Below are 20,179 nucleotides of genomic sequence, written 5' to 3'. Positions count from 1 at the left end.
TTCGGAGTGAGCCTGTGTGTGTCCCATGTGGATGGAGACATCTCCCATGCTCCTGGTGCCTGTGTCTCGGCTCCAGAGCCACGGGCATCCTCATACAAACCTGTCCTGTGGCTCACCCTTGGGACACCCCTTCCTCTGTGCACATTTTATGGCTGGAGTGTCTCAAGCCCTATTTTTCTCATTCTGGGTCCAATTCTGATGCAATGGCCAATAGCCTACATGACTTACTGAGACTGATGCCTTTTGATACCTCTAATAAGCACAATCAGCTACTAAAGTGATGGCTGTTGTTACTATCGTTAGTATGGCACACATTTTCTTAATAGAAAAAGGCAGGGAACTTGCTGAAAGTCATAATGGAGGAAGTAGATAGAAAAAACCTATTTATGATTCGTTGTCTTGATTTCAATGGGAGTCAAATGAGCAGAATGAAAGTTACGCCCAAGTCCCATGGGAGATGGAAACCTGCCCTGTGAGACTCCAAAATGAGCCCCTGTGCCAGAGGGGATCTGCTGTTACCCGGTGGGCATGGCTGGGGGATCGGACACTCCCTGGTACTTGATTGCCCCTGCCATGCAAGTGTCAGTCTGGAGATGGCATATTTAAAGATAAGAACAGGAAAATTGCCTTAGGGCACAAGTAGGCATCAAGGTGGTTTAATGTCGATAGAGAGAAAGTGGGAAGAATAAATTTTGGGGACCTAGGTGGCTGGAGGAGGTGCCAAAGACCCTCACTGGAATGAGTTTGGCCTTAGGCAGGTCGTAGGGTTGTTTAAGCCGTAGCTTCAGGAGGAGCAGGAAAGCAAGCTTGAAATTGCTGTCCCCATTTTTGGCCTTGAATCTATGATGCGTGAGATACATGATCTCAGTTTGGCTTTGTATGGCAACTTTAATTCTAAAACTACCCCAGTGTACTTAAAATCAACGTCTTCTGTGCCTCTATTTCAACTCGCAGCCCTTGCCTTGCCAGCAGTGTCTTGCATAGAGCCAAGGATCTTGTGCTGAGTGGAGGCATATTGTCCAGGACGATGGTTTTATACTTTGACGTTTTAAATCATTAAAAGAGACATAGAACTTTTTATTTCCTCTGGAAGAGAGCTGAGACATCTCAATTGATGCATCTTTAAAGAGCAGCACTTCAAACTGTGCTGTGGCTGACACCTCTTTTGCCAAGCAGCAGCACTGCAGCTCAGTGCGGTGGGCAAGAGGAGTTTTAGCAGAGCTGCTTAAAAGGGAAATCCCTTTCTGTCAAAAAAATAAACCTATTTTGATTTTGTTTCACCCTCCTTCCAAGCTGGGATAAAAAGTCAGAAAGAAATTTTTTTTTTTTTTTGAGAGAGAAAGTTGAAATACAATTTTTATTTTAGTTTGCTCAGTGATCCAGCTGGAGGGCTGCTGTCAGGTTGAGGGACGTAGGAACAAAAAAGGAGGAGACCCATGGAAATAACTGCTATCCCCTCAGCCTGGCCACTGCCCTCTGCTCTTTGGTCTCACTTTCTCCCCCAAACACAACATCGAACTGACTGTTCCCTGCCAGGCAGGGTCCGTGGAGCTCAGGTTTTCATTATCTTCCCAGAGTACCTGGTTTGTAGGTATTTTTCCCAGGAAAACTGAAGTTTCCGTGTGCAAACTTCTGTTTTTGCAAAAGAGCACGCTGCATCAAAAAGTAATGTCAACAGACAATTGTAAACCTGCTGCGACTGTGAGTCCTCTTCTGGGAGCAAAGCTCATGAAATACAACGGAAGAGTTTTTAGAAAGTGGTCTTGTTGGCTCTGGTGTTCGTCAAGGAAGAAGTAGCGTCTGTGGGGGACTGTACATTTACAACTGCAAACACAAGCAGCAATGGTAAAACCAGCTGCATTTTGCCTATAATTCCCAAATTTCACTGCAATCCCCATTTTCATACCTACAGGTTCTTAATGTGACTTTTGTTTCTTCTTCCAGGGCCTAACCTCCCCAAGGCTCAGGTTAAAACAGCATCCCTTGGCTTAGCAGGAAAAGCCAGGTCACCTCTGCTGCCCGTCTCAGTGCCCACGGCCCCGGAGGTCGCAGAGGAGGGACACAAGCAGACGGAGGACTCCGCGAACGTAAGAACCATCTTTCAGAGCCAGCCTTCTTGCAAGGCTCATCACCGTCGAGTTACATTCCCTAATCCCCAACCTACACATTAATTTTTAGATAACGGTCTGTCCCTCCTTACCCGCGGTATTACGCTGCAGCTGATCGCTATTAGAAAGCCAGTAAAAAGCTCTGGCAGCCAGTAGAACTTTTCTGTTGGCTTTAATGGACTTTGGAATGTGTAATACAGGGGAGAAGCGAGTGCTTAAATTCTGTGTTAATATTATCCACGGGACGACTCACACAGCCTCTCCTGAGCGCCCTGAGATATTAGGAGAAGGGGGGGGGGGGGGTGAGAAGTGCGATAAGGGAAGAAAATAATTTTGGCAGGGAAAAAGGAGTATATAGTAATACCAGATAATGGTGAGAAAAATAACACTGAAGGAGTAGATAAGTGAAACTGAAAAGATGGTGAAATTAGAATAATCTTTTCATTCCTATTAAGACTGTCTTATAGAAAGGTCCCACATGATCCGGAAGATGACACAGTGCAAAAGAAAAAGAATAAGGAGAAAACGGAATATGTTAAATACATGTTGTATATCACCTCTTTTCATCTACTTGCACAGGAGAATTCTTTGCTAGGCACTATAGCAGTGATTTGTCCAGCACTTTGTTTGTGAATCCGTTTACGTTTTCAGCCTGGCTGAAGGGAAAGAGAGAAGATTTGCTCTAGACATGGCCATGGAGGGTTTGAGTCTGCTGGCTGATGAATGCAGGACAGCAGGGTTTGATTTCTGCTTGTCATTGTGCAGAGCATAAAAATACACTTCTGCACAGAGTTGCAGAAGGATTCTCATGTTTTGCTGGGAAAAGGGGACACAGGACAATGTAAGAGACATGGAATCTCCTACTGGGAGGGAAATGGGAAGGGCAATGCCCTCCATGGTAAAATTGCTGGCATAAGGTGTAATTTAACACAGGACATTTGATAACACAAAGTGTGATTTCAGCTCTCAGTACCTTATTTTATCACAGAAGCACGATTTAGCTCCCAGGAGAGACACCGCTCAAAGCTCCACAAGTGCGAGGGCAGTTACAGGCAATACCGGTGCAGGCAACAAGCTCATGGGGTGGTCAGAATTTGAGGAGAAAGGCTAAAATTGGGGGATTTTTTTTTTTTTTTTTTATTAAGCTTGACTCTGCGGGGGCTCTTAGAAGCTAGGTGCCTGCTCCATCCCACCTCAGGGACTGCAGGGCTTATACAGCACTTTCAGATCTTTTACTTGGTAAAACCCACGCAAATGCCTAATGTTTGAGCTCCCTCTCAATGGTGAGCATTTGATCTCTCTGCTGGGTGCTAAAAAATGTTTTCATAGTCCCCCCAAGCATGAACACATGTGACGTAAGGGAGGGAGCTGGGGAAATGGGGACTCGGGGAAGGGTCGCTACCATTGAATATTGCTCTAGCGTGGTCACCTCCGGCTTTCAGCTGCCGTGTTGAGCCCAGAGAGGCCGTGCTAGCCAGCCTGTAAGCGTCAGCCCGTCCGTGAGCGCCGCAGGTCCCTGAGGACCGCGCAGGGAAGGTGTCCTGGTGGGGGGGCTCCGGGACGTCCCTGCCATGGGCCATGTCCCAGGCTCTGTGCAGGGGCCTTTCGGTTGCCATCCCGCTGCCCGCTTATCTGTGCGCGTTTGTTCACTCGCAGGTTTATGAGCAGGACGATCTGAGTGAACAGATGGCCAGTTTGGAGGGGCTAATGAAGCAACTCAATGCTATCACAGGCTCAGCCTTCTAACAGCTCTTGATGAAGCGATAATTATCCCGGAGCATTGCAGCGTACCAGGATTTCACGCATACCACCCACGTACACCACTCCATAAAACCATGTTGTTCCCAGTACCACCCCTTCAGCGCAAGGAAGATTCCTGCAAAGTCCTAAAGGGAATGATAAAAAGAAGAAAAAGGAAAGAAGAATAATGGAGATGTTACAGAACTGTAGAGCTGGCATCTCAAGTGATGAAAGCGTGGCAAGGCAAATGACATCATCACTGCGGAGTCGTAGCTGATGCCACTGGATTGCTCATTTTGATCTACTAGTCTTCGTAGAGCTCAAGTTGTCATGACTAACTCACATTTTACTTCGTAGAGGTTTGTAGCTCTTTGTATAGATCTAGTCTTACCTCATGCAAGTATGTTTTTAAACATAGACCATGCCGTTAATGAGGCAGTGTTGTAGGTCACTCATTTTTTTTTAATACGTAATTACTGACTACAAAAACACCCATAGCAAATAATCACACCACCACACCAGAAATTCGGAAATTTTCCCAACAGCACAAAATGAAAAGAGAAATTACTCATTTCTTTTGTCGTCTCCGTCACTCATCTCGCACACGTGGTGGGGATTAGCGAGTTGCTGTAAAATTCAGGCATTTTAGCAAGTGTTTGTAAATCCTCCCATAGTTAATGTTTTATGTATGGCAAACAGAGAACCAGGAATGTACGACAAAAAAAAAAAGAGGGAAAAAAAAAAGCCTGCATTGGTGACCTGCTGCCAGCCAGCTGGTGTACACTTGCAAAAAGAGGACATAATACGCAGTCTTCTCTGACAAGCAGTCATTACGTGCTCAAGCTTGTAATAAAACACGTCTGCGTATGGGCGGCCTTTGTGCCAGACCGCCCTGTGACGACATTGGGAAGCGCTGCTGGATCCACCGCGAGCCGAAGCAGAGGGAAAAATGGAGCTGAAGTTTCCCTGAGCCTTTCCCATCCATCCCGCATCCCCCGGGACGGCTCCGCTCCGAGGACCCGTCTCCCCTGGGATGACGGTGGGCAGAGGATGAGGAAGGCAAAGGGGTGGCAGGCACTGGGTGCTTCCTGCGGGCAGGACACAAGCCTGGGGGAGAACCACGGAGGCCAGTACCTAAGTAAATAACTGATAAATTAATTAAGAGGGCTCTTCTGCAAGCGTAATATCCCCTGGTTGAGGTCGGCAGTACTCCAGGAGAACAGCGAGCAAGGAGCGGAGAGCAGCCCGACACAGCGAGCCGTCTTCAGGGATTCCCTCTCCCTCTTCTCCCGGTGCTTTAGCTGCACGTTACAGTGTTTATTGACAGCGATAACTGGTTGAATTGACTAAATTTTGTGTGCATACATTTTATTGCTAAATTTTCAGTTGCATTCAGCGTTAATCCCTGTTTATGCAGCTGAATCACCAAAAGGGAACTAATTTGCATGTTTATCAGTTAGGAGGCTGCAAAACCCAATAAGAGAGTTTCAGATGAATTATTCCATTCAGCTCTGCCTTTGATTTCAAGCTTGAGTGGGTCATAATTTTAAAAGAGCATGGAAAGGATAGGATCTTTACAACCTAATAGCTCCTTTTATTAGGTGGGTAATTATATGTGAATCTCCGAATAAAATATTTTGAGTAAAATGGCACTGCCACAGAAGTAATAATTCAGATTATTTTCTACGGCCCTGTGGTGGAAAGGAAATCAGATGTCAAGGAGGAACTCAAATGCTTCATTAGGAACTCTAGTGTGTTTGTAAAAATGCTCCTTTGAAAATGCCTTGTTATTCAATTTACTAAGATTTTTAATGAAATATTTTTCGAGAGCGAGGAAATCTTGTTTGCATGGGAGGCTGAGCTTTCCAGTTCTGAAAGATTTGTAGCCAAAAACCTCTACTAAAAATAAAATGCACAAATCTTTCCCGATGAAAACCCAGCTCAGCTCTTAGAACCTATAAAATCACTACCTCCATTTTAACTCGCAGAAAGAAGGCTTAATGCTGCTTTTAAATAGCTCCCCGTCCATATTTGCTGAGATTGACATTGTTGAAATAGGAACATAAGGTCAAATCTGTCTCTCACTTACCATTTACGAAATATCTCTTACCCTGGATTTGCAGCAGGATAGCTGGGAACAGAAACGGCCCCCAGGACTTTAAAGAGCAGCACTGCACCTTTTTAATCATGGAATGCTAATCCGGGACCAAGTGTGCAACAGCCCCAAATTGCCTAAAATAAGACGAGCCACAAAGAGGTTTGCGAGTTGGATTTTGTTTGTTTCGGACACAAGCGTTGTAGCCCCCAGGCGCTTTGGTATTGATCAGCCTCTTCGCTTTGTTCAGGCGTCTCTCTCTGACCGAAGCGCTAAGCCCCTGAAGTCTGCCGATGGAGCTGGTGCTCCGCGAGCACGGCCTTTCTTCTGCCTTTCGAAGCGTATCTGTTTTCAGGCTCAGCCCACTTAAATCAACAACGCTCGTAGACCAAGGCCAAGGTCCACGCCGAACCAAGTCCTCATGTACTCTGTCCATGGGAAGGAGCAACTCTACTGGCTCAGCCCAAGCAAGACACAGCCGCTCCCCCTCCTTCTAAATAAAGTAGTAAGAGATTTCTGCGTTGATTTAAGTTCAGCATTTGTCAGTAAAACTAAGTTATTCCATATAAACACTGAGTTTTGGGAGTTTTGTTGTTAGTTTATTGTTTTTTAATTTTCCTTCAGCTGTACCCTTCACCTCCCCTGAGCTACATGACACTGAATTTGGGTGTCGTTGTCCTAAGGAGCCTTGGGGACATTCCCAACCTTCATTCGAGGATGATTTTAGTACGATTCCTAACTAATTAGTAAGCAGGCATTTCTTTTAAAAATTTCAGCTTATGTGTGAACTACACAACTTGCAAAACTCAAATGTTTTAGCACAAAATTTCCACACTGTATTTTGCTGATGCTCTATTTGTTTGCAGTCAGCTTGGCTGAGAATTTCTTTGGATTTCGACAAATTCCTCAGCTGTCAGAATATTTATAGCCCGTGACTATCTCAGCCATGGACACTCCCAGAAAAATGTAATGAGAAATCTGTCAATGCATGACGGGCTTGTGAAGCTTGATGTTACCATGGAAGATCATTACCCATTCAATACAACAGGGCTGCCATAAACAGATGGAAAAAAAATCCAACAGCCAAAGAAAGATACATTTTTTTCCTTTCTTTCCCCCTCCCCCTTTTTTCTTTTTGCTTCAAGACCTGAAAGTGGAGCCATATCAATGGTTCAAAAGGCTGAGAGCTCCCTGGCTCAACGGCTTTGTCTGTGGACTGCTTAGATGTTCACTTCTGGGGAAACGGTTCAGTCACTTTGATAAGCTGTTTAATTTTTGGAACGGGGAGGATAATCTGCTGCTTGTTCTTGCGTATGATCTTGATAACGTCATGATTTGGGGCTGCACATAGATACTGCCAAAATTTTGCCATAGGGTTTGTGGTGTCACTTCTCAGGGAGCAAGGACCATCATATCCCCTATACTGGCCTGGCTGTTTGTGCACCCTCACATTTGGGAACCGGCGATTCCCAACTAAAAGGCAGCCAGAAACTGGAGAAGCACAAAGATAGTCACGTAGGTCCGAGCAGGATTGCCCACTCCAGGGTTTCCCGGCAGGTTTGCAAATGCTTTGAAAGCTGTTCGTGCTCTGCCACGGCACCCAGCCCACCACCAGCGGCACCGCCTGTCCCAGCCGCTCTGGCAGCTTCGCACTGGCAGCGAAGGAAGCCTCAGCCGCGGGGCTCCTGTGCGGCTTGGGACGACGCGTGTCGGGTGCTGCAGTGAGGTTCTGCTGCAAAGGGGCTGCTCTTCGCCTCGCCACTCCACCTGCCTCTCTCGCAGGAGCTCTGCCTTTAGTTCTTACAGGAGCATCTTTCCACCGCCCCCTCCCAGAGCCAGCTCTTTAAAAACCGGCTTAGGTAGGATGCTGCGTGTCTGGCCTGATTCCCTCCTTGACATTTTTAAAGAGTAGATGATTTTTAAAAACCTTTCTCCAGAGCTTCTGGGCACGTTCGCAGTGCATGTTCGCTCGCTCTGACGTCTTCTGCCAAAACACGCAACGCAACCCAGAAAACACCAGGCAAAAGGATGGCAGGGCTTGTTCACGCATGGAAGGACGGGAGCGAGTTAACAGCGAGGCCGTCTCGGTCCTTCCAGCCCTTGGGAAGCGTCAGTGTTTTCTCCTACAGTCGGAACTGATGGTGTAATTCCTGCTGTAGCTCGCCGAGGGTCCTTTCCCAGGACACCCTCCCAGCTGGCACCTAAGGCTGAATCCTGCAACTCCGTACGCAGACGCTCGCCCGCGCTGCGCGAGGAGGCGCGGACCGCCTTCCGCCGCAGCGGTGGCGAAACCAGGCGCAGACGTTTGGCGGGGGAGAGCTGGCAGCCCCACCGAGCCGCTCGTGAAACCCCGCCGCAGGCGTGGGTAAGGGAAGCGCTCTGCAGGCAGCGCCAGCGGGAGGCAGGCGGCAGCGAATCTGCAACCCCCTCGGCCTCGTTTCTGAGATGGGTGCCTGGAAGCTGGCTGGAAGAAGGTTTTTTTTAAAAAAAATCACGGCTTGTAGGTGTTCGGAGACTGTTTTTCCTGTCGGCTGTTATTCCCTGCGTCCCCCTTAGCTGCTCAGTGTCCTGTCTGGTGTCGAACTGGGTTCTCGGAGGCTCCATGACCTTTTTTTTTAACGTTCTCAGCAAAAGGCATTGAACGCATCCTCATTCTGGTCTGGCTTGGCTGGAGAACACAACAGGGCCCTGGCCTCGCGAGGCGGCCAGAGCCCGCGTGCGTCCGAGCGCGAGGAGGCCACGTCGGTAGGAGAAGGAACGAGGCTGTTTTTATTCTTGTAAAATAGACTCGGCAATTCCTACGTTTGCGAATTGCCACCGTGTTTGGGATGGGGCGGTTGGGGGGGAGGGTGTACTTTTTATAAGTAATATTTAATTTATTATTTAGAGTGTTTTCTTTTGGATAATTTATGATACGAGGGATACCTGGCTGGAAACCTAGAGCAGGCTGTTAAAGCTGCAGTGTGCCCATGTCCCCGTGTGCTGGGCTCTGGCCCTGCATTGCGCACCCCAAGCGTGAGGATTCGGGAGGGTCGGGCAGCGGGACCGTGCCTCCGGGTCACCGGTCACCACGACTGTCACGCACACCCCACGGCTGCTGTGAAGCGCCGGCTCCAGCCTGCTAATTCAATGTCCTGGCACTGGTGAATGCCGTTTAAAGGGCTTTGCAAGGTAATTCAAAAATTCTTAGCATACTAGTGATATGTTTATCTGGTAGAAATGGGTTATACTACAGCTTTAACTAGCCTTAGTTTAAAAAAGAAATTAAAATCTTGTTGTTACAAAAGGCCTAAAGATGGCATTTTGAGCCTATAAACAGTTTCTTTAAATTGTCAGACTCTAGCATTGTTAACCAAATTAGAATAGTGACTGCAATATTTAAGTGTAAATCTTGTTCTATGAGAAAGGAAACTTGCTTACAGTTTAAAAAGAAATGACTGTTTCTACACACAATCTTGTATACTACTACATGAAGAAAAAGGGGGTTTTGTAATGCACTGTAGAACAGTCTCATATTCATTTTTTATAGAAATGTTATTCCGATGGTGCATTTTTTTGTTTAATAAATAAAGTTTTGATACAAATTCTCTCTCTTTGCCTGGTACGTTGTACGACAAGCACTGGGCATCCGTCTCCGCATCCCAGGGCATCCCTGCATCTCCTGCCCCAGTGCCTCCTTGCCGGCGGCATCTGCTGGCTCCATCCCTTCTGCATTGCCCCCTTTCTCCCACCCAAGCCCCGGGTAAATGCAATTTGCAATTTTGGGATCAATTTAAGGTGAGTATCGGGGTACGCTCTGGATGCTGCAGGAGCTGTGTCGATTTGTCCCCAAATCACTGGGGACAAGGCATTGGAATGTCCCAAGCCATTGGAGCAGAAGAAGAAGAAGTCTTGTTGCGTAGGAAAACATGATGCTACCATGCAAATGGTTGTCCGGGAAGGTAATTTCACACACTTGGGAGTCGGCTCTGTATGGGCAGAGAAAAGTCACGCAGGGGTTGGCTCACCGGTCCCACCAGCACGTGGGGTGCTAAAGCAGCCGTGGCAGCTGTGGCTGCTTGGCAGCAGCTCGGCCCTCGGCCGTGCCCGGGCTGTGCTGCACCCCCGGGATTGTTGAGGTCCAGCACTGTTGATGATCTTGAATTGGGCACTAGAGGTTTCCAAGATGTCCCTCCAGCTATTCTCTTTCGCAAACTGTTTTCAGTCTCCCTGTGGTGAGCAGCCGGAATTTGGATTTACTTTTGTTCTCATCGCACCTTGATCCTGCTGTTGTTTCCCGGTGATTGCTGAGCCTCTCTGCCCTGCCTTCCACAGGCATCATGAGTTAGTAGTAAAGTTACCTAAAACAGTGTTGGGTGATGTGAGCAGCCTCAAAACACATTCGTGCTGAGCTCAAAGCACTCAGCACATGGATTCTTATAGCTGTCTTACCCAGCAGCTGCCCACGAGCACCCGCAGGAGCCAGCAGCCAAGAGAGACGGCGCTGCCAGCATCTCCTCTGACCCGTAGCCCGAGGACTGCACACGGCAGACAGTGTTCTGTTTGGTGGTCCCCAAACATCTGAGTTCTCCAGACTCTGATGGGCAGCTAAGGCGGCCGGTTCGGTCTCCCATTACGATTTACAGCCTTCTTCCCCCTTACGCCCCATCGTTGTTGTTGCGGTTGCTGTTTCTCCTTTACCGGAGTGCCCTCATGCTTTTCTGCCAGGGTCACGGGCGTTCTCGTTGCTACGCCGGCCTGGCACCGGCTGCAGCCGACTGACCCGAAATGCATCGGCTGCTCAGGTGTCCAGGTGTTGCCCTGCGATCAGTTTGCGATGAGGACTAGGTGGGAAGGGCGCATTTTCCCCGAACCCACCCATCTCTCGCTTTCCCGTACGGGTGCTGAGAAGGGGTGGCTTCTCATCTGACCAGAGGAGACAGAGTCAAGTCCGTATTCTGGATAAAACACAGTTAGAGGAACTCTTTGACCTGTGCGAGGTCTGAGGAGCTGGTGCCCACCGCTGCACCCCCGTGGCCAGTGTTGCACCCTCCTTGGTATCTCTGCCTTGATGTTGAACATGAGGGTGCTTCTGCTGGGAAGCAAACTCCCCAGGGTGCCCCTATTGATTCTTTCAGACGATGCCGAATTCTCATCTAGTTTGGAAGATTTGGGGTAAAAAGTGAACGTTTGGGTAAAGTGAACATTTCAAGTGGTATTTTCCCCAACATTCTCAACTTTTAGGGCTGCATAACAAAATACGATTCTGTGGAAGGAATTTCTTTTCCTCTCGTGCTGTTTGCTCTTTCAAGGTCTTGTCCAAAGAAAGCAGCGTCGTTTACGGCGCCAGAGCTTTTATGTTTCTTTCTAAAAATTAATACCACTTTATGGACGCTGAAGCCCTTTTTATGTTCTCAACACGACCTTTTTCAATATCAAAACTACTTTTATTTCTAAACTCCAAGCGGTGGCAGGTGCCAAATCATCACATCAAAACGAGTGGGAGGACTTTTGTGTTTGAAGACTGAGATGCAAAGAGAAATAAGCAGCTATCGCTGAAGTTAGGTAAGGGTATTAATCCCGCTTTTGAAGCAAGTCCAAACCTGGAGGCTTTGTACACCTGCGGCGGTGAGGGCGTCAGAGGCACTTCCGACGTGCTCGCCCGCTGCCCACCCGGCTGGGACCAGGCACTGGGGACCGGGGACCAGGGACCCCGGGGCCGTGCTCAGCTCGGCACGCGGACGGAAGGCGGCCGGGGGCACGCCACCTGCGCTGCGGCACTCGGGGTCGGTGCAAGCATCTCCACAAGCCACTTGTGCTTTCCTCCCCAGGCTTGGTTTTGATGCCAAGGAGGAGGGCAGCAGGGCCGAGCGCGGGAGCAGCTGGAGGGAGATGCGTCATTTTGATGAGGTCAGACTTTTCGTATTTCCAGATTTAAATTTAGGGAAAGGGGGATATTAATTTAATTTTTCCTTCAAGAATTATTACTGCATTTTCGAACATACTGCAAGATGAACATCAAAACTGAACTGAAAGCTCAGAATACTGTTCCAAGGACCCCAAATGCCAGCTCTGGGGGCTTTACCAGAGTCCTCTTTAGGAACAGGCTTCAATGCATCACTACACCTCTCTAAGGAAGTTCTTCTCTTTTAAAAGCAGTTGGTTTCCCTGAGCCAAGGCGGCATGATGGTTGGACTTGATGATCTTAAAGGTCTTTTCCAGCCTTAATGATTCTGTGATTCTGACAGAGCCTCGAAGTCGCAGCAGGATCTGACTGCCCTTCTGCTGAAGTCTTGAGCCACAGTGCCGTTTACAAGGTGCATTATAAAAATGGTCATTGTTTTTTCCTTTCAAACGTCACAAACTGTTGATTTGAGGCCATCCAAGCATTTCACTGAAACATATTTTATTTTACAGAAGCAGCTCAGGAAATTATCACAGTGTTTTATTTCAATCTTGTTTCAATGTGGCAAAGTATTTGGCTGTGCTATAAATATTTTGACTTTTTTTCATGTATCATGCTTTAAAGCTACATATGTTTTAGCTGATATTATAATGCAAAAGTCCAGATGTAAAAGTCAGAAGAAAATGTTCTGACTTTGCTGAAATATAATGTGAGTAAATCAAATACCCTCACAATATTTCCTTTTAAAGAAATCTATGAATTTTTCACCCTGGTTTGGGATGAAACCAGGTTTTGGCTCCATTGTGGAGTAGCAGTTCAACTTGCCGGCAGTCTTAAACCAATACGCTTTGCTACGTCTGCTGTTGCTGGCGCCGCAGGCAAGACAGTCCATATGTAGCAACCAAGCAAAAAGCAAAAAACCTTCCTGGCATATTGTGGTACCCCTGGTTTGGTGGCATGTTCCGCTATTCAACCAAACACCTGCAGATACCTGGGCTTCATCCTGAGACCCCAGACATCACTTGGATGGGAGGTGGTGTGCCCTGGTTCACAGAATCACAGAATCACAGAATCATTAAGGCTGGAAAAGACCTTTAAGGTCATCAAGTCCAGCCATCAACCCAACACCACCATGCCCGCTAAACCATGTCCCAAAGTGCCACGTCTACACGTTCTTTGGACACCCCCAGTGATGGTGACTCCACCACCTCCCTGGGCAGCCGGTTCCAATGCCTGACCAGGTCGGTCAATGGGCCAGAAATGGTTGGGGGTGAAGCTCCAAGCAGAGCTGCAGATTGAGTTTCCTTATACTTGGACAACTCCCGTGCTCTCCCTTCCATAGAAATCCAGCTGACCTGGCTGATTGATTGCGGTCCCTCAGACCACAATGAGATACAGTGCAGTTTTCTCTCATGAGCTGTAAGCCTGCTTTGGGCCTGGTGGGAACAAGGTTCTTCCTGTACTTGGAGAATTTATCCGTTTCTTGAAGTCTGCATGCCCGTGCTTTCAACAGGCAGGGGTGCCAGCTCTGGGAGCCCACCAGCCGCTCTGCACCCTCTCCCCCTTGTCTGGGACCAGGGGAAGGGGCAGCCATCAACTGCACGTGTCTTGCCATGTGGGAATCAATGCAGTTGCCGTTCTCACCCTCCAAGCAACCCAAGAGTGCAGCCAGAGCAAGCGGATCAAGCGGTGCCCGTGCGCTGTCTGTAAAGGACTGCTTGGAGGGTGCTGGTGGGGTCAGGAGCGGGACCGCGGCACGTGGCCTCGGGCGGTGCCGTGGGTGGCAGGATTCGCTAACGTGCATGGTGGGAAATACATGACAAATGTCTACTTTAAGGCCCAAACACATCAGCAGAGACATGGTGGCACGGGAAGGCGGAGACCCTGAGCGCTGTTCTCCGTGTTGCGTTAAATCCCTGGTTGCTTTGCTCTCTACTTTTGCCTCAGAGGAACTTGCCAACAAAGCCGCTTCTTGCTGAGAAATGGGGGTTCACGTGCACGGAGTTCCAGTCAAAACCAGGCAGAGAAAGGCGAGAAAGGCAACGGGCGCGTTGCAGACACCCGCTCTCGCTGTGGGAGACCAACCCAGGCCTCGCGTCGGGCTGCGCACGGCTCTGCGGGCTCCCCGCGGGGTGTGCAGGGCACTCAGCTGCCCCGTAGCCCCCCGGGCTCTGATCACCACCCCCCAGCTACCCCCCTCTCGTCGCCTCCTTTTCCATGAAAAACTTCCGAGGCAGAGTGGGACCAACTATAAAATCATGAAAATGTTCGTAAGAAAAGGAAAGTGCTAGTTAACATATATGTTAATTTTAAGTGTCTGCATGTAATTTGAAAGAAGTAATGGTTTATCTGATTTAACAAATTACACCCTTTCTCAGATCTGGAATGAAATGCTGGTTCTTTATTTGGGCAATAACGAACTTAATTTATAATGTTTGAACCATACAAGAAAAAAAAAAAGGTAGGCATGAAAAATTCAGTATCGCTTTATGATGACAATGTGCTACCCGGCCTCCCGGCACGCTGCGCCAGACATGAATATTTTAGTAACCGAGAAGGAGCAGCGTGAGCTGGAAGCATAATAATGGGTGTAGCCTAAGGGAACTGGGGGTGTTCAGTCTGCAGAAGAGGAGGCTGAGGGGAGCCCTCATCACTCCCTACAACTACCTGAAAGGGGGTTGTGGTGACGAGGGTGTTGGTCTCTTCTCCCAAGTAACCAGCGATAAGACGAGAGGAAACGGCCTCAAGTTGCACCAGGGGAGGTTTAGACTGGAGGTTAGAAAAAATTTCTTTACGGAGAGAGTGGTCAAGCACTGGAACAGGCTGCCCAGGGAGGTGGTGGAGTCACCATCACTGGAAGTGTTCAAAAAACATGGGGCTGTGGCAGTTTGGGACATGGTTTAATGGACATGGGTTGGCGGTTGGACTTGATGGCGTTAAAGGTCCTTTCCAACCTCAATGATTCTGTGATTCTGTGATTCTCATCACATCTTTTAGTGCCGGCATGGGAGGATGGCTCCGCTCACTGGAGCAGGGCCTGAGAGGGCACCTGCAAGAGGCTGCGATGGGGGATGCACTGGCAGCCCCTTCCCAGAGGATGGTGTCCCCAGCACTGCTCTGCTGCACCATGGATGGAGACATGGTACAAGAGCAATGGTGGCCTTCGCACAACAAACTGCTCTGGTCCAGCTCTCTTTGCAGATCTTGCACTGAGCTGCAATTTCCCCAAATAAGCAAGAAGAGGTGTTTTGCCTTCCCTAAGACACTGTTTTGTCGACGTGGTGTGACACGCTACGGCCACCAGCTTTGGTCACTGCCCATACCAGGGTGCTGCCATCACCTTTGTAGCCCGTAGTTGTCCCCAACTCCTGTGTCAGTGCAAAGCCACCGAGAGCAGAGCATGTCCCCTCCTGGTATGGGTGAGACCAAGGTGGGCACCCAGGGCCTGGTGGGACAGTTCACCTTCCCATGGCTCAGGTGCTTGAGGCTAAGCACGTGCTGAAGGGGAGCCCGAGAATTCAGCAGCTTGTGGGATCAGGTGCCGAGCTGGTCTACAGAATTAGGTGCCTTTGATCAGTGTTCATAAACACAAATGTTTAACTTTCCAGCTCACCAAGTTTCATTAAAAAAGAAAGCCTGAGTAAGTAGAAACAATTTTGTATTGCTGCTAATGAAATTGGATTAAGACAATAGGGTCTTGTCTGAATCATTACACTTTTCATCTGCTTTTTTTTTTCCCCACAATTTCATTATTCAAAACTCTGCATATTTGCTATATTCATTAGAAAACAGGGCAAGAGACACAACCTTAGCACTGAAAAGAAAATAAAGCTTGTGGTGAAGAAAGATATTTTTACATTGTAATAATAGTTTTCCTCTGTACTTGGGAACCACGAGATACAGTGGGGAAAAAGGATTTATTTGGTCTAGAAACAAGGCTTTCTTATCTCTCACCTCTAAGGAAGACACCAGTGAAACCCCTCAGGCATGGGAGGCTGCTCGAATTAGCCACCTGGCAACATAGGCGGGCTCCTGGCGATCCAGAAACAGTGCTTTAAAAAGTATCCCACAGGAAGGTCGAGGGCCTCAAGTATTTAATTTGCACATGGGGAAATCAAGGATTCAAAGCCTGCTCCTAGGGTTGTTATCCCTGTTCCTGCTGGCTGCTCCCATTTCCTCAGATATTAAACCGCTTTTCGATCAGAACAGATAATATTCTAGTTTTGATGACATTGCCTTTGCCCGATTAAAAACTTTAAAAAGTTAAATTTAATTAATTGCATGTAATTGGAAACTTTCTGACAGTTGGGGGAAAAAAATTAATTCTCAAAGACCGGGGCTAATACTCAGCAAGACAAGGTGGTTGTGGCCTGACTTGTCCCCGCAGACCGCACCAGCGGCTCCGACACCAAATCCGCTCTCTCTTCCCTTATGGACGACGCAGGAGGCCGAGGAACGTCAGCACCACAGCGATGACTGGGCGGCTGGAAACGGTGCCTTTCTGCCCCTTAAAGTTCTCCGTTCGGCTGCCGCGCACGGCAGGGCGGCATCTCCCGACGCTGTCAAAGCAAACGGGCCTCCAGTGGCGACCGGGCGGCTCCAAAAAGCGCGTGGTAACAGGGCGGGCGGGGGGCGTTTAGGCCGCGGCGGGACGCGGGCGCCAGCCTAGGCCGCATGCCCCGGGGGGGTGCGCCTGTCGGTACCGCTTGGAGTCACGGCGCGCAAGACCAAAGCTGTGCGGCTAAACCCACGCTAAATAGCTGCCTGTAGCCCCGGCGCGGGGGCTTGGTGGGAGTCAGGCACAACCTTACGCTGTTCTCCCTACGCCACGGGGGAGCGCCCGGGGGGAGTTAAGTGAATGTATTCCCGATCAGAGGTAGGAGAATGGCTCCCTGAAGACTGAGCAACTCCCTTTAGTCACAGTGGAAGTACCACAGCAGTACTGCAGCAGCAGCGTAAGACAAGATGGCCACGTTCAGCCATGACGCTGGAAATGCAGCTCGATCTCTACGGATTTCTCAAGCACTGGGTTTAGTGACCAGATCGGCTCTGGGGTGCCCGCTGGGCGCCTGGGCTTTGTGTGGTCCTGCAGACACAGGGCAGTACTGAGAACGAGTACCGGCCAGCATTCGCTGGTCAGCAAATGGCTCCAGGAGAGGCGGGGTTGGAGATACCGCTGCGCCCAAAGGGCACCATATGCAGGTCTATGTCTAAGCGACCAAACCGAGCCTTAGCACCTCCTGCCTAGACTTGTATGCGGGATCAGTGTCTGTAACAGGAGGAAGTTTTTTAAAAAAAAAAAAAAAAAAAAAGAAGTAAGAAGTACCTATATCTCAAGAACCTGTAGGCTGTCAGGATGAAAAGCCTGTCTGCTGTGCACCTGAGAGGAGCAGGTAGCCTTTACCTGCCCAACTTGAACCAAGGAAACGGGTGGTCGCAGCCACTCTGAAGTGCGCGTTTATGATCAGACATGTCACTGCTTTAAAATTAAAGCAAGGTGTAGGTAATGATCTTGATTTACTTAAAAGCAGGCCACTTGTCACCTCGCATTTTCAATTTCCTATCAGTCAACTTCCCCCAGTGAAGATTTAACTTTGGGTTCTTCTTGATGCGGTTTCCTTTGGACTCCTGCTGTGTTCCCTCCTCCTACACTGGTTCAAGTCCTGCAGCCTTCAGAAGCAGCCGTACATTTCATGGCCAATCTAAAAGCCATGTAGATTGAAAAAGTGCTGAGTAACGTGTGGGGGTTTTTCCGAGCCCTTAAATACTGTGCAGATGGTAAGACTGTTTAGAGTGTTGTTCTGTTCTTTTTTTGGGTCTCACTCCAGTTATTCTCTTCTATCCTCTTGTATTTCTTTTTCTGTTTTATACAGTCTGGTACCTGAGAGTTAAATTTATCACACCTCGTGTATTAGGTCTTGTAGACTCTAGCAAATATATATGTGGGCATCTTCAGGGGAGAATGAATCCTGTTTTAGTCACCCTCTGCAGGAACCTGCGTCTCTTTTGATGGGAGGAACGCTAGGTTGTTAATTTAAGATAGACACCTAACTAACTCCATACGTGCCACTGAGGTTCTGCAGGCAAATAATAATAAAGCTAATACAGTCCAACACTTCTGTTCTCCAGCTTTGCTGAGACGGCCAACACACCGGTAGAGACCTGCATGCATTTGTAAAGGGAACCATGCCATGGACTTTTTCATCTGAAACCTCAGTGCTTTAGAAACAGCAGCCTTTCCGAGGGCGCACTGCTCTGTGGCCGGCTGAAGAGAGGTGCCGGCACGCGGGCGACCAGGAGCAGAGCCGCCAGCCGGAGCAGGGACTCCAATGCAAGTTGCTCGGCGGTTGCCAAGAGGACCCAGCCAGGCACAGCAGCAGACTTCGTCCTTGCCTCTCCTCCAGTGCTGAGGATCATGCCAGCAGCTTGGGCTGGGCTCCTGCCGGCGGCCGTGGGAGTCACCGACACCGCTTTCCCGAGCCGCCCTTGCCCCCGGCACAGGCTGAGGGTGGTGCAGAGCCTTTGCGGGCCGGCTGCGCTGAAAATGCTCCTTATGTTTAGGGATGTTTTCTAATAATTGGAGATGTTCTAAGCGCACCCAGGGCACCGGAGGAGGGACCGCAAGTCCCTGCAACCCTGTCAACTTCTTACGAGCAATAACTGGCATTACCGGTTTTGCTTTCTACTGGCTGTAGTAGCTGCGATGCATTGATGTCCAGCTAAAGGAATGCCTAATGCGAGCGTAAATCTTCTGAAATATTTATAGCATACGTGTCTCAACATGTCCTGTATTTATAGGCAAACCATTTAAATGAATATCTGATAAGGAAAAAGACTATTAAGTTGAGAAAAATCTTCCCTTCCCAGCAGGGCTACAATGAGTATTTGAGCAACTAAATGAATAAATCTGCTTGGCACTAATATATCAATGCTGCATGTTCTACAAACTTTCCATGCAGGAGAATATAAATATCTGACAAAGAAATAATCCTATTAAAGAAGAAAATTGACTGCAACTCAGAGCCACATGGATAACAGGTCTTTGCAGTATTATCTGCTGGGTCTTTGATTCTCTGTCTTTACTAAATTTTTTTTTTCCGCCTCAACTTTAGGGAATATCTTCTGAAGACAACTCCATTTAAAGTAAAGTAGCCAGAAAATCTTTCACAGTTCTAGAAAGGACTGTCTAGCCAAGGAGGGATTTCACACAGCTTTCAGGGCTGAAGGGATTATTTTATACGTGTAGTTTGGCTTGCTACATTGCACCGATCAGTGGCCCACGCAGTGGTTCATGCATCAGTTTTATGGCCTGGATGGGGGCCTTGATGTGTTCCGAAGCAGCGAGAATACAGGCGTGCGAGGGGATAGAAGTGCCTTTGCTCCCTCGCTCCCTCAGCCAGGTCTTGAAGCTCAGAACACGCGTTGGCCACCCGCAAGCCGTGGGCAGCGGAAAACAGCGCTGGTTTGGGTACGACCCCAACCAGAGCATCATCGCTCTGGTGCGCATCAAATGCCTTCGCGTTGCACCAGGGGAGCAGGAGCTGCAGCCTGCGTTTCGGGTAGCCCCGATTTCCAGGAACGTGCCTGAAGACTCACTCCCTCGGGGGACTGCTCAGGTTCAGTCACAAGCAAAGGATGGGAACGTCTGAGGTCATCTGGATTTTGGTTTTGTAACTTCTCATAACTTCAGGTGTGACAAAACACATAGCAATTTCATAAGCCCTGTGAAACAGCGTCTTGTCTTCAGGCTAATGGTTTCCACTGCTAAATAAACGGACGGCCCCCAACTCTGCCGGGGATTCGTGTGTGGTAATGTGAGAGTCAGGGTAGACTGAGAAAATTAGAAAACTCACAATACTGTTAAATAAAACTGGGATTTTCAAAGGCACCTGAGTGTAGTAACTAAATCTTAAAGGATTTAAACCACCTCATTCTTTTCTGAGAATCTGAGTGGAAAATAATGCGGTATACATGCTCAGAATTTTTTTCTATTAATAAAAAGCTCCCATTTGGTGGAAATTGGAAGTGATGGGAGTGAGAGAGGAAAGGGACTTGCTGTGTTCCCACGGGTGAGCAGCGGGCAGCCTCCATGCCACCCCCTCCCAGCACACGGGTCAGGGGCTTGGTGCATTTGCGTCCTGGCTGAAACCTTTGAATTCAGGCACAAGCAAAATAATTATTGACGTGCAGAACGAGCCTGCCTCTGCGCATCATGATATATCCAAATAAAAACCGGTATCTACCCCACAGGAATAGTGCTTGCCCCAGGACATACCTTCCAGCTATCACAGGAGGTTTGTGTTGGACTTGTTTTCCGGTGCCCTTTATAGTCACTGTGCAAACAGCCATTTT

General features: G+C 48.6%; 1 protein-coding gene across 1 annotated transcript in view; it reads left to right on the top strand.

Annotated features, from left to right (window-relative positions):
• DCC (DCC netrin 1 receptor) overlaps positions 1-3,906 on the top strand; it is a 593,712-nt gene extending 589,806 nt beyond the window's left edge. The window contains 2 exon segments of the mRNA XM_082013714.1: positions 1,945-2,087; positions 3,765-3,906. Coding sequence (XP_081869840.1) covers positions 1,945-2,087; positions 3,765-3,854 — 233 coding nt within the window. The 3' untranslated portion in view covers positions 3,855-3,906.
• Positions 3,907-20,179: the final 16,273 nt, after the last annotated feature.

Source organism: Phaethon aethereus, assembly GCF_964289735.1.
Source record: "Phaethon aethereus genome assembly, chromosome: Z".
In the NCBI taxonomy this organism is placed as follows: Eukaryota; Metazoa; Chordata; class Aves; order Phaethontiformes; family Phaethontidae; genus Phaethon; species Phaethon aethereus.
Note: the sequence above shows the minus strand (reverse complement) of the source record. Positions and strands in the feature narration are given on the sequence as shown.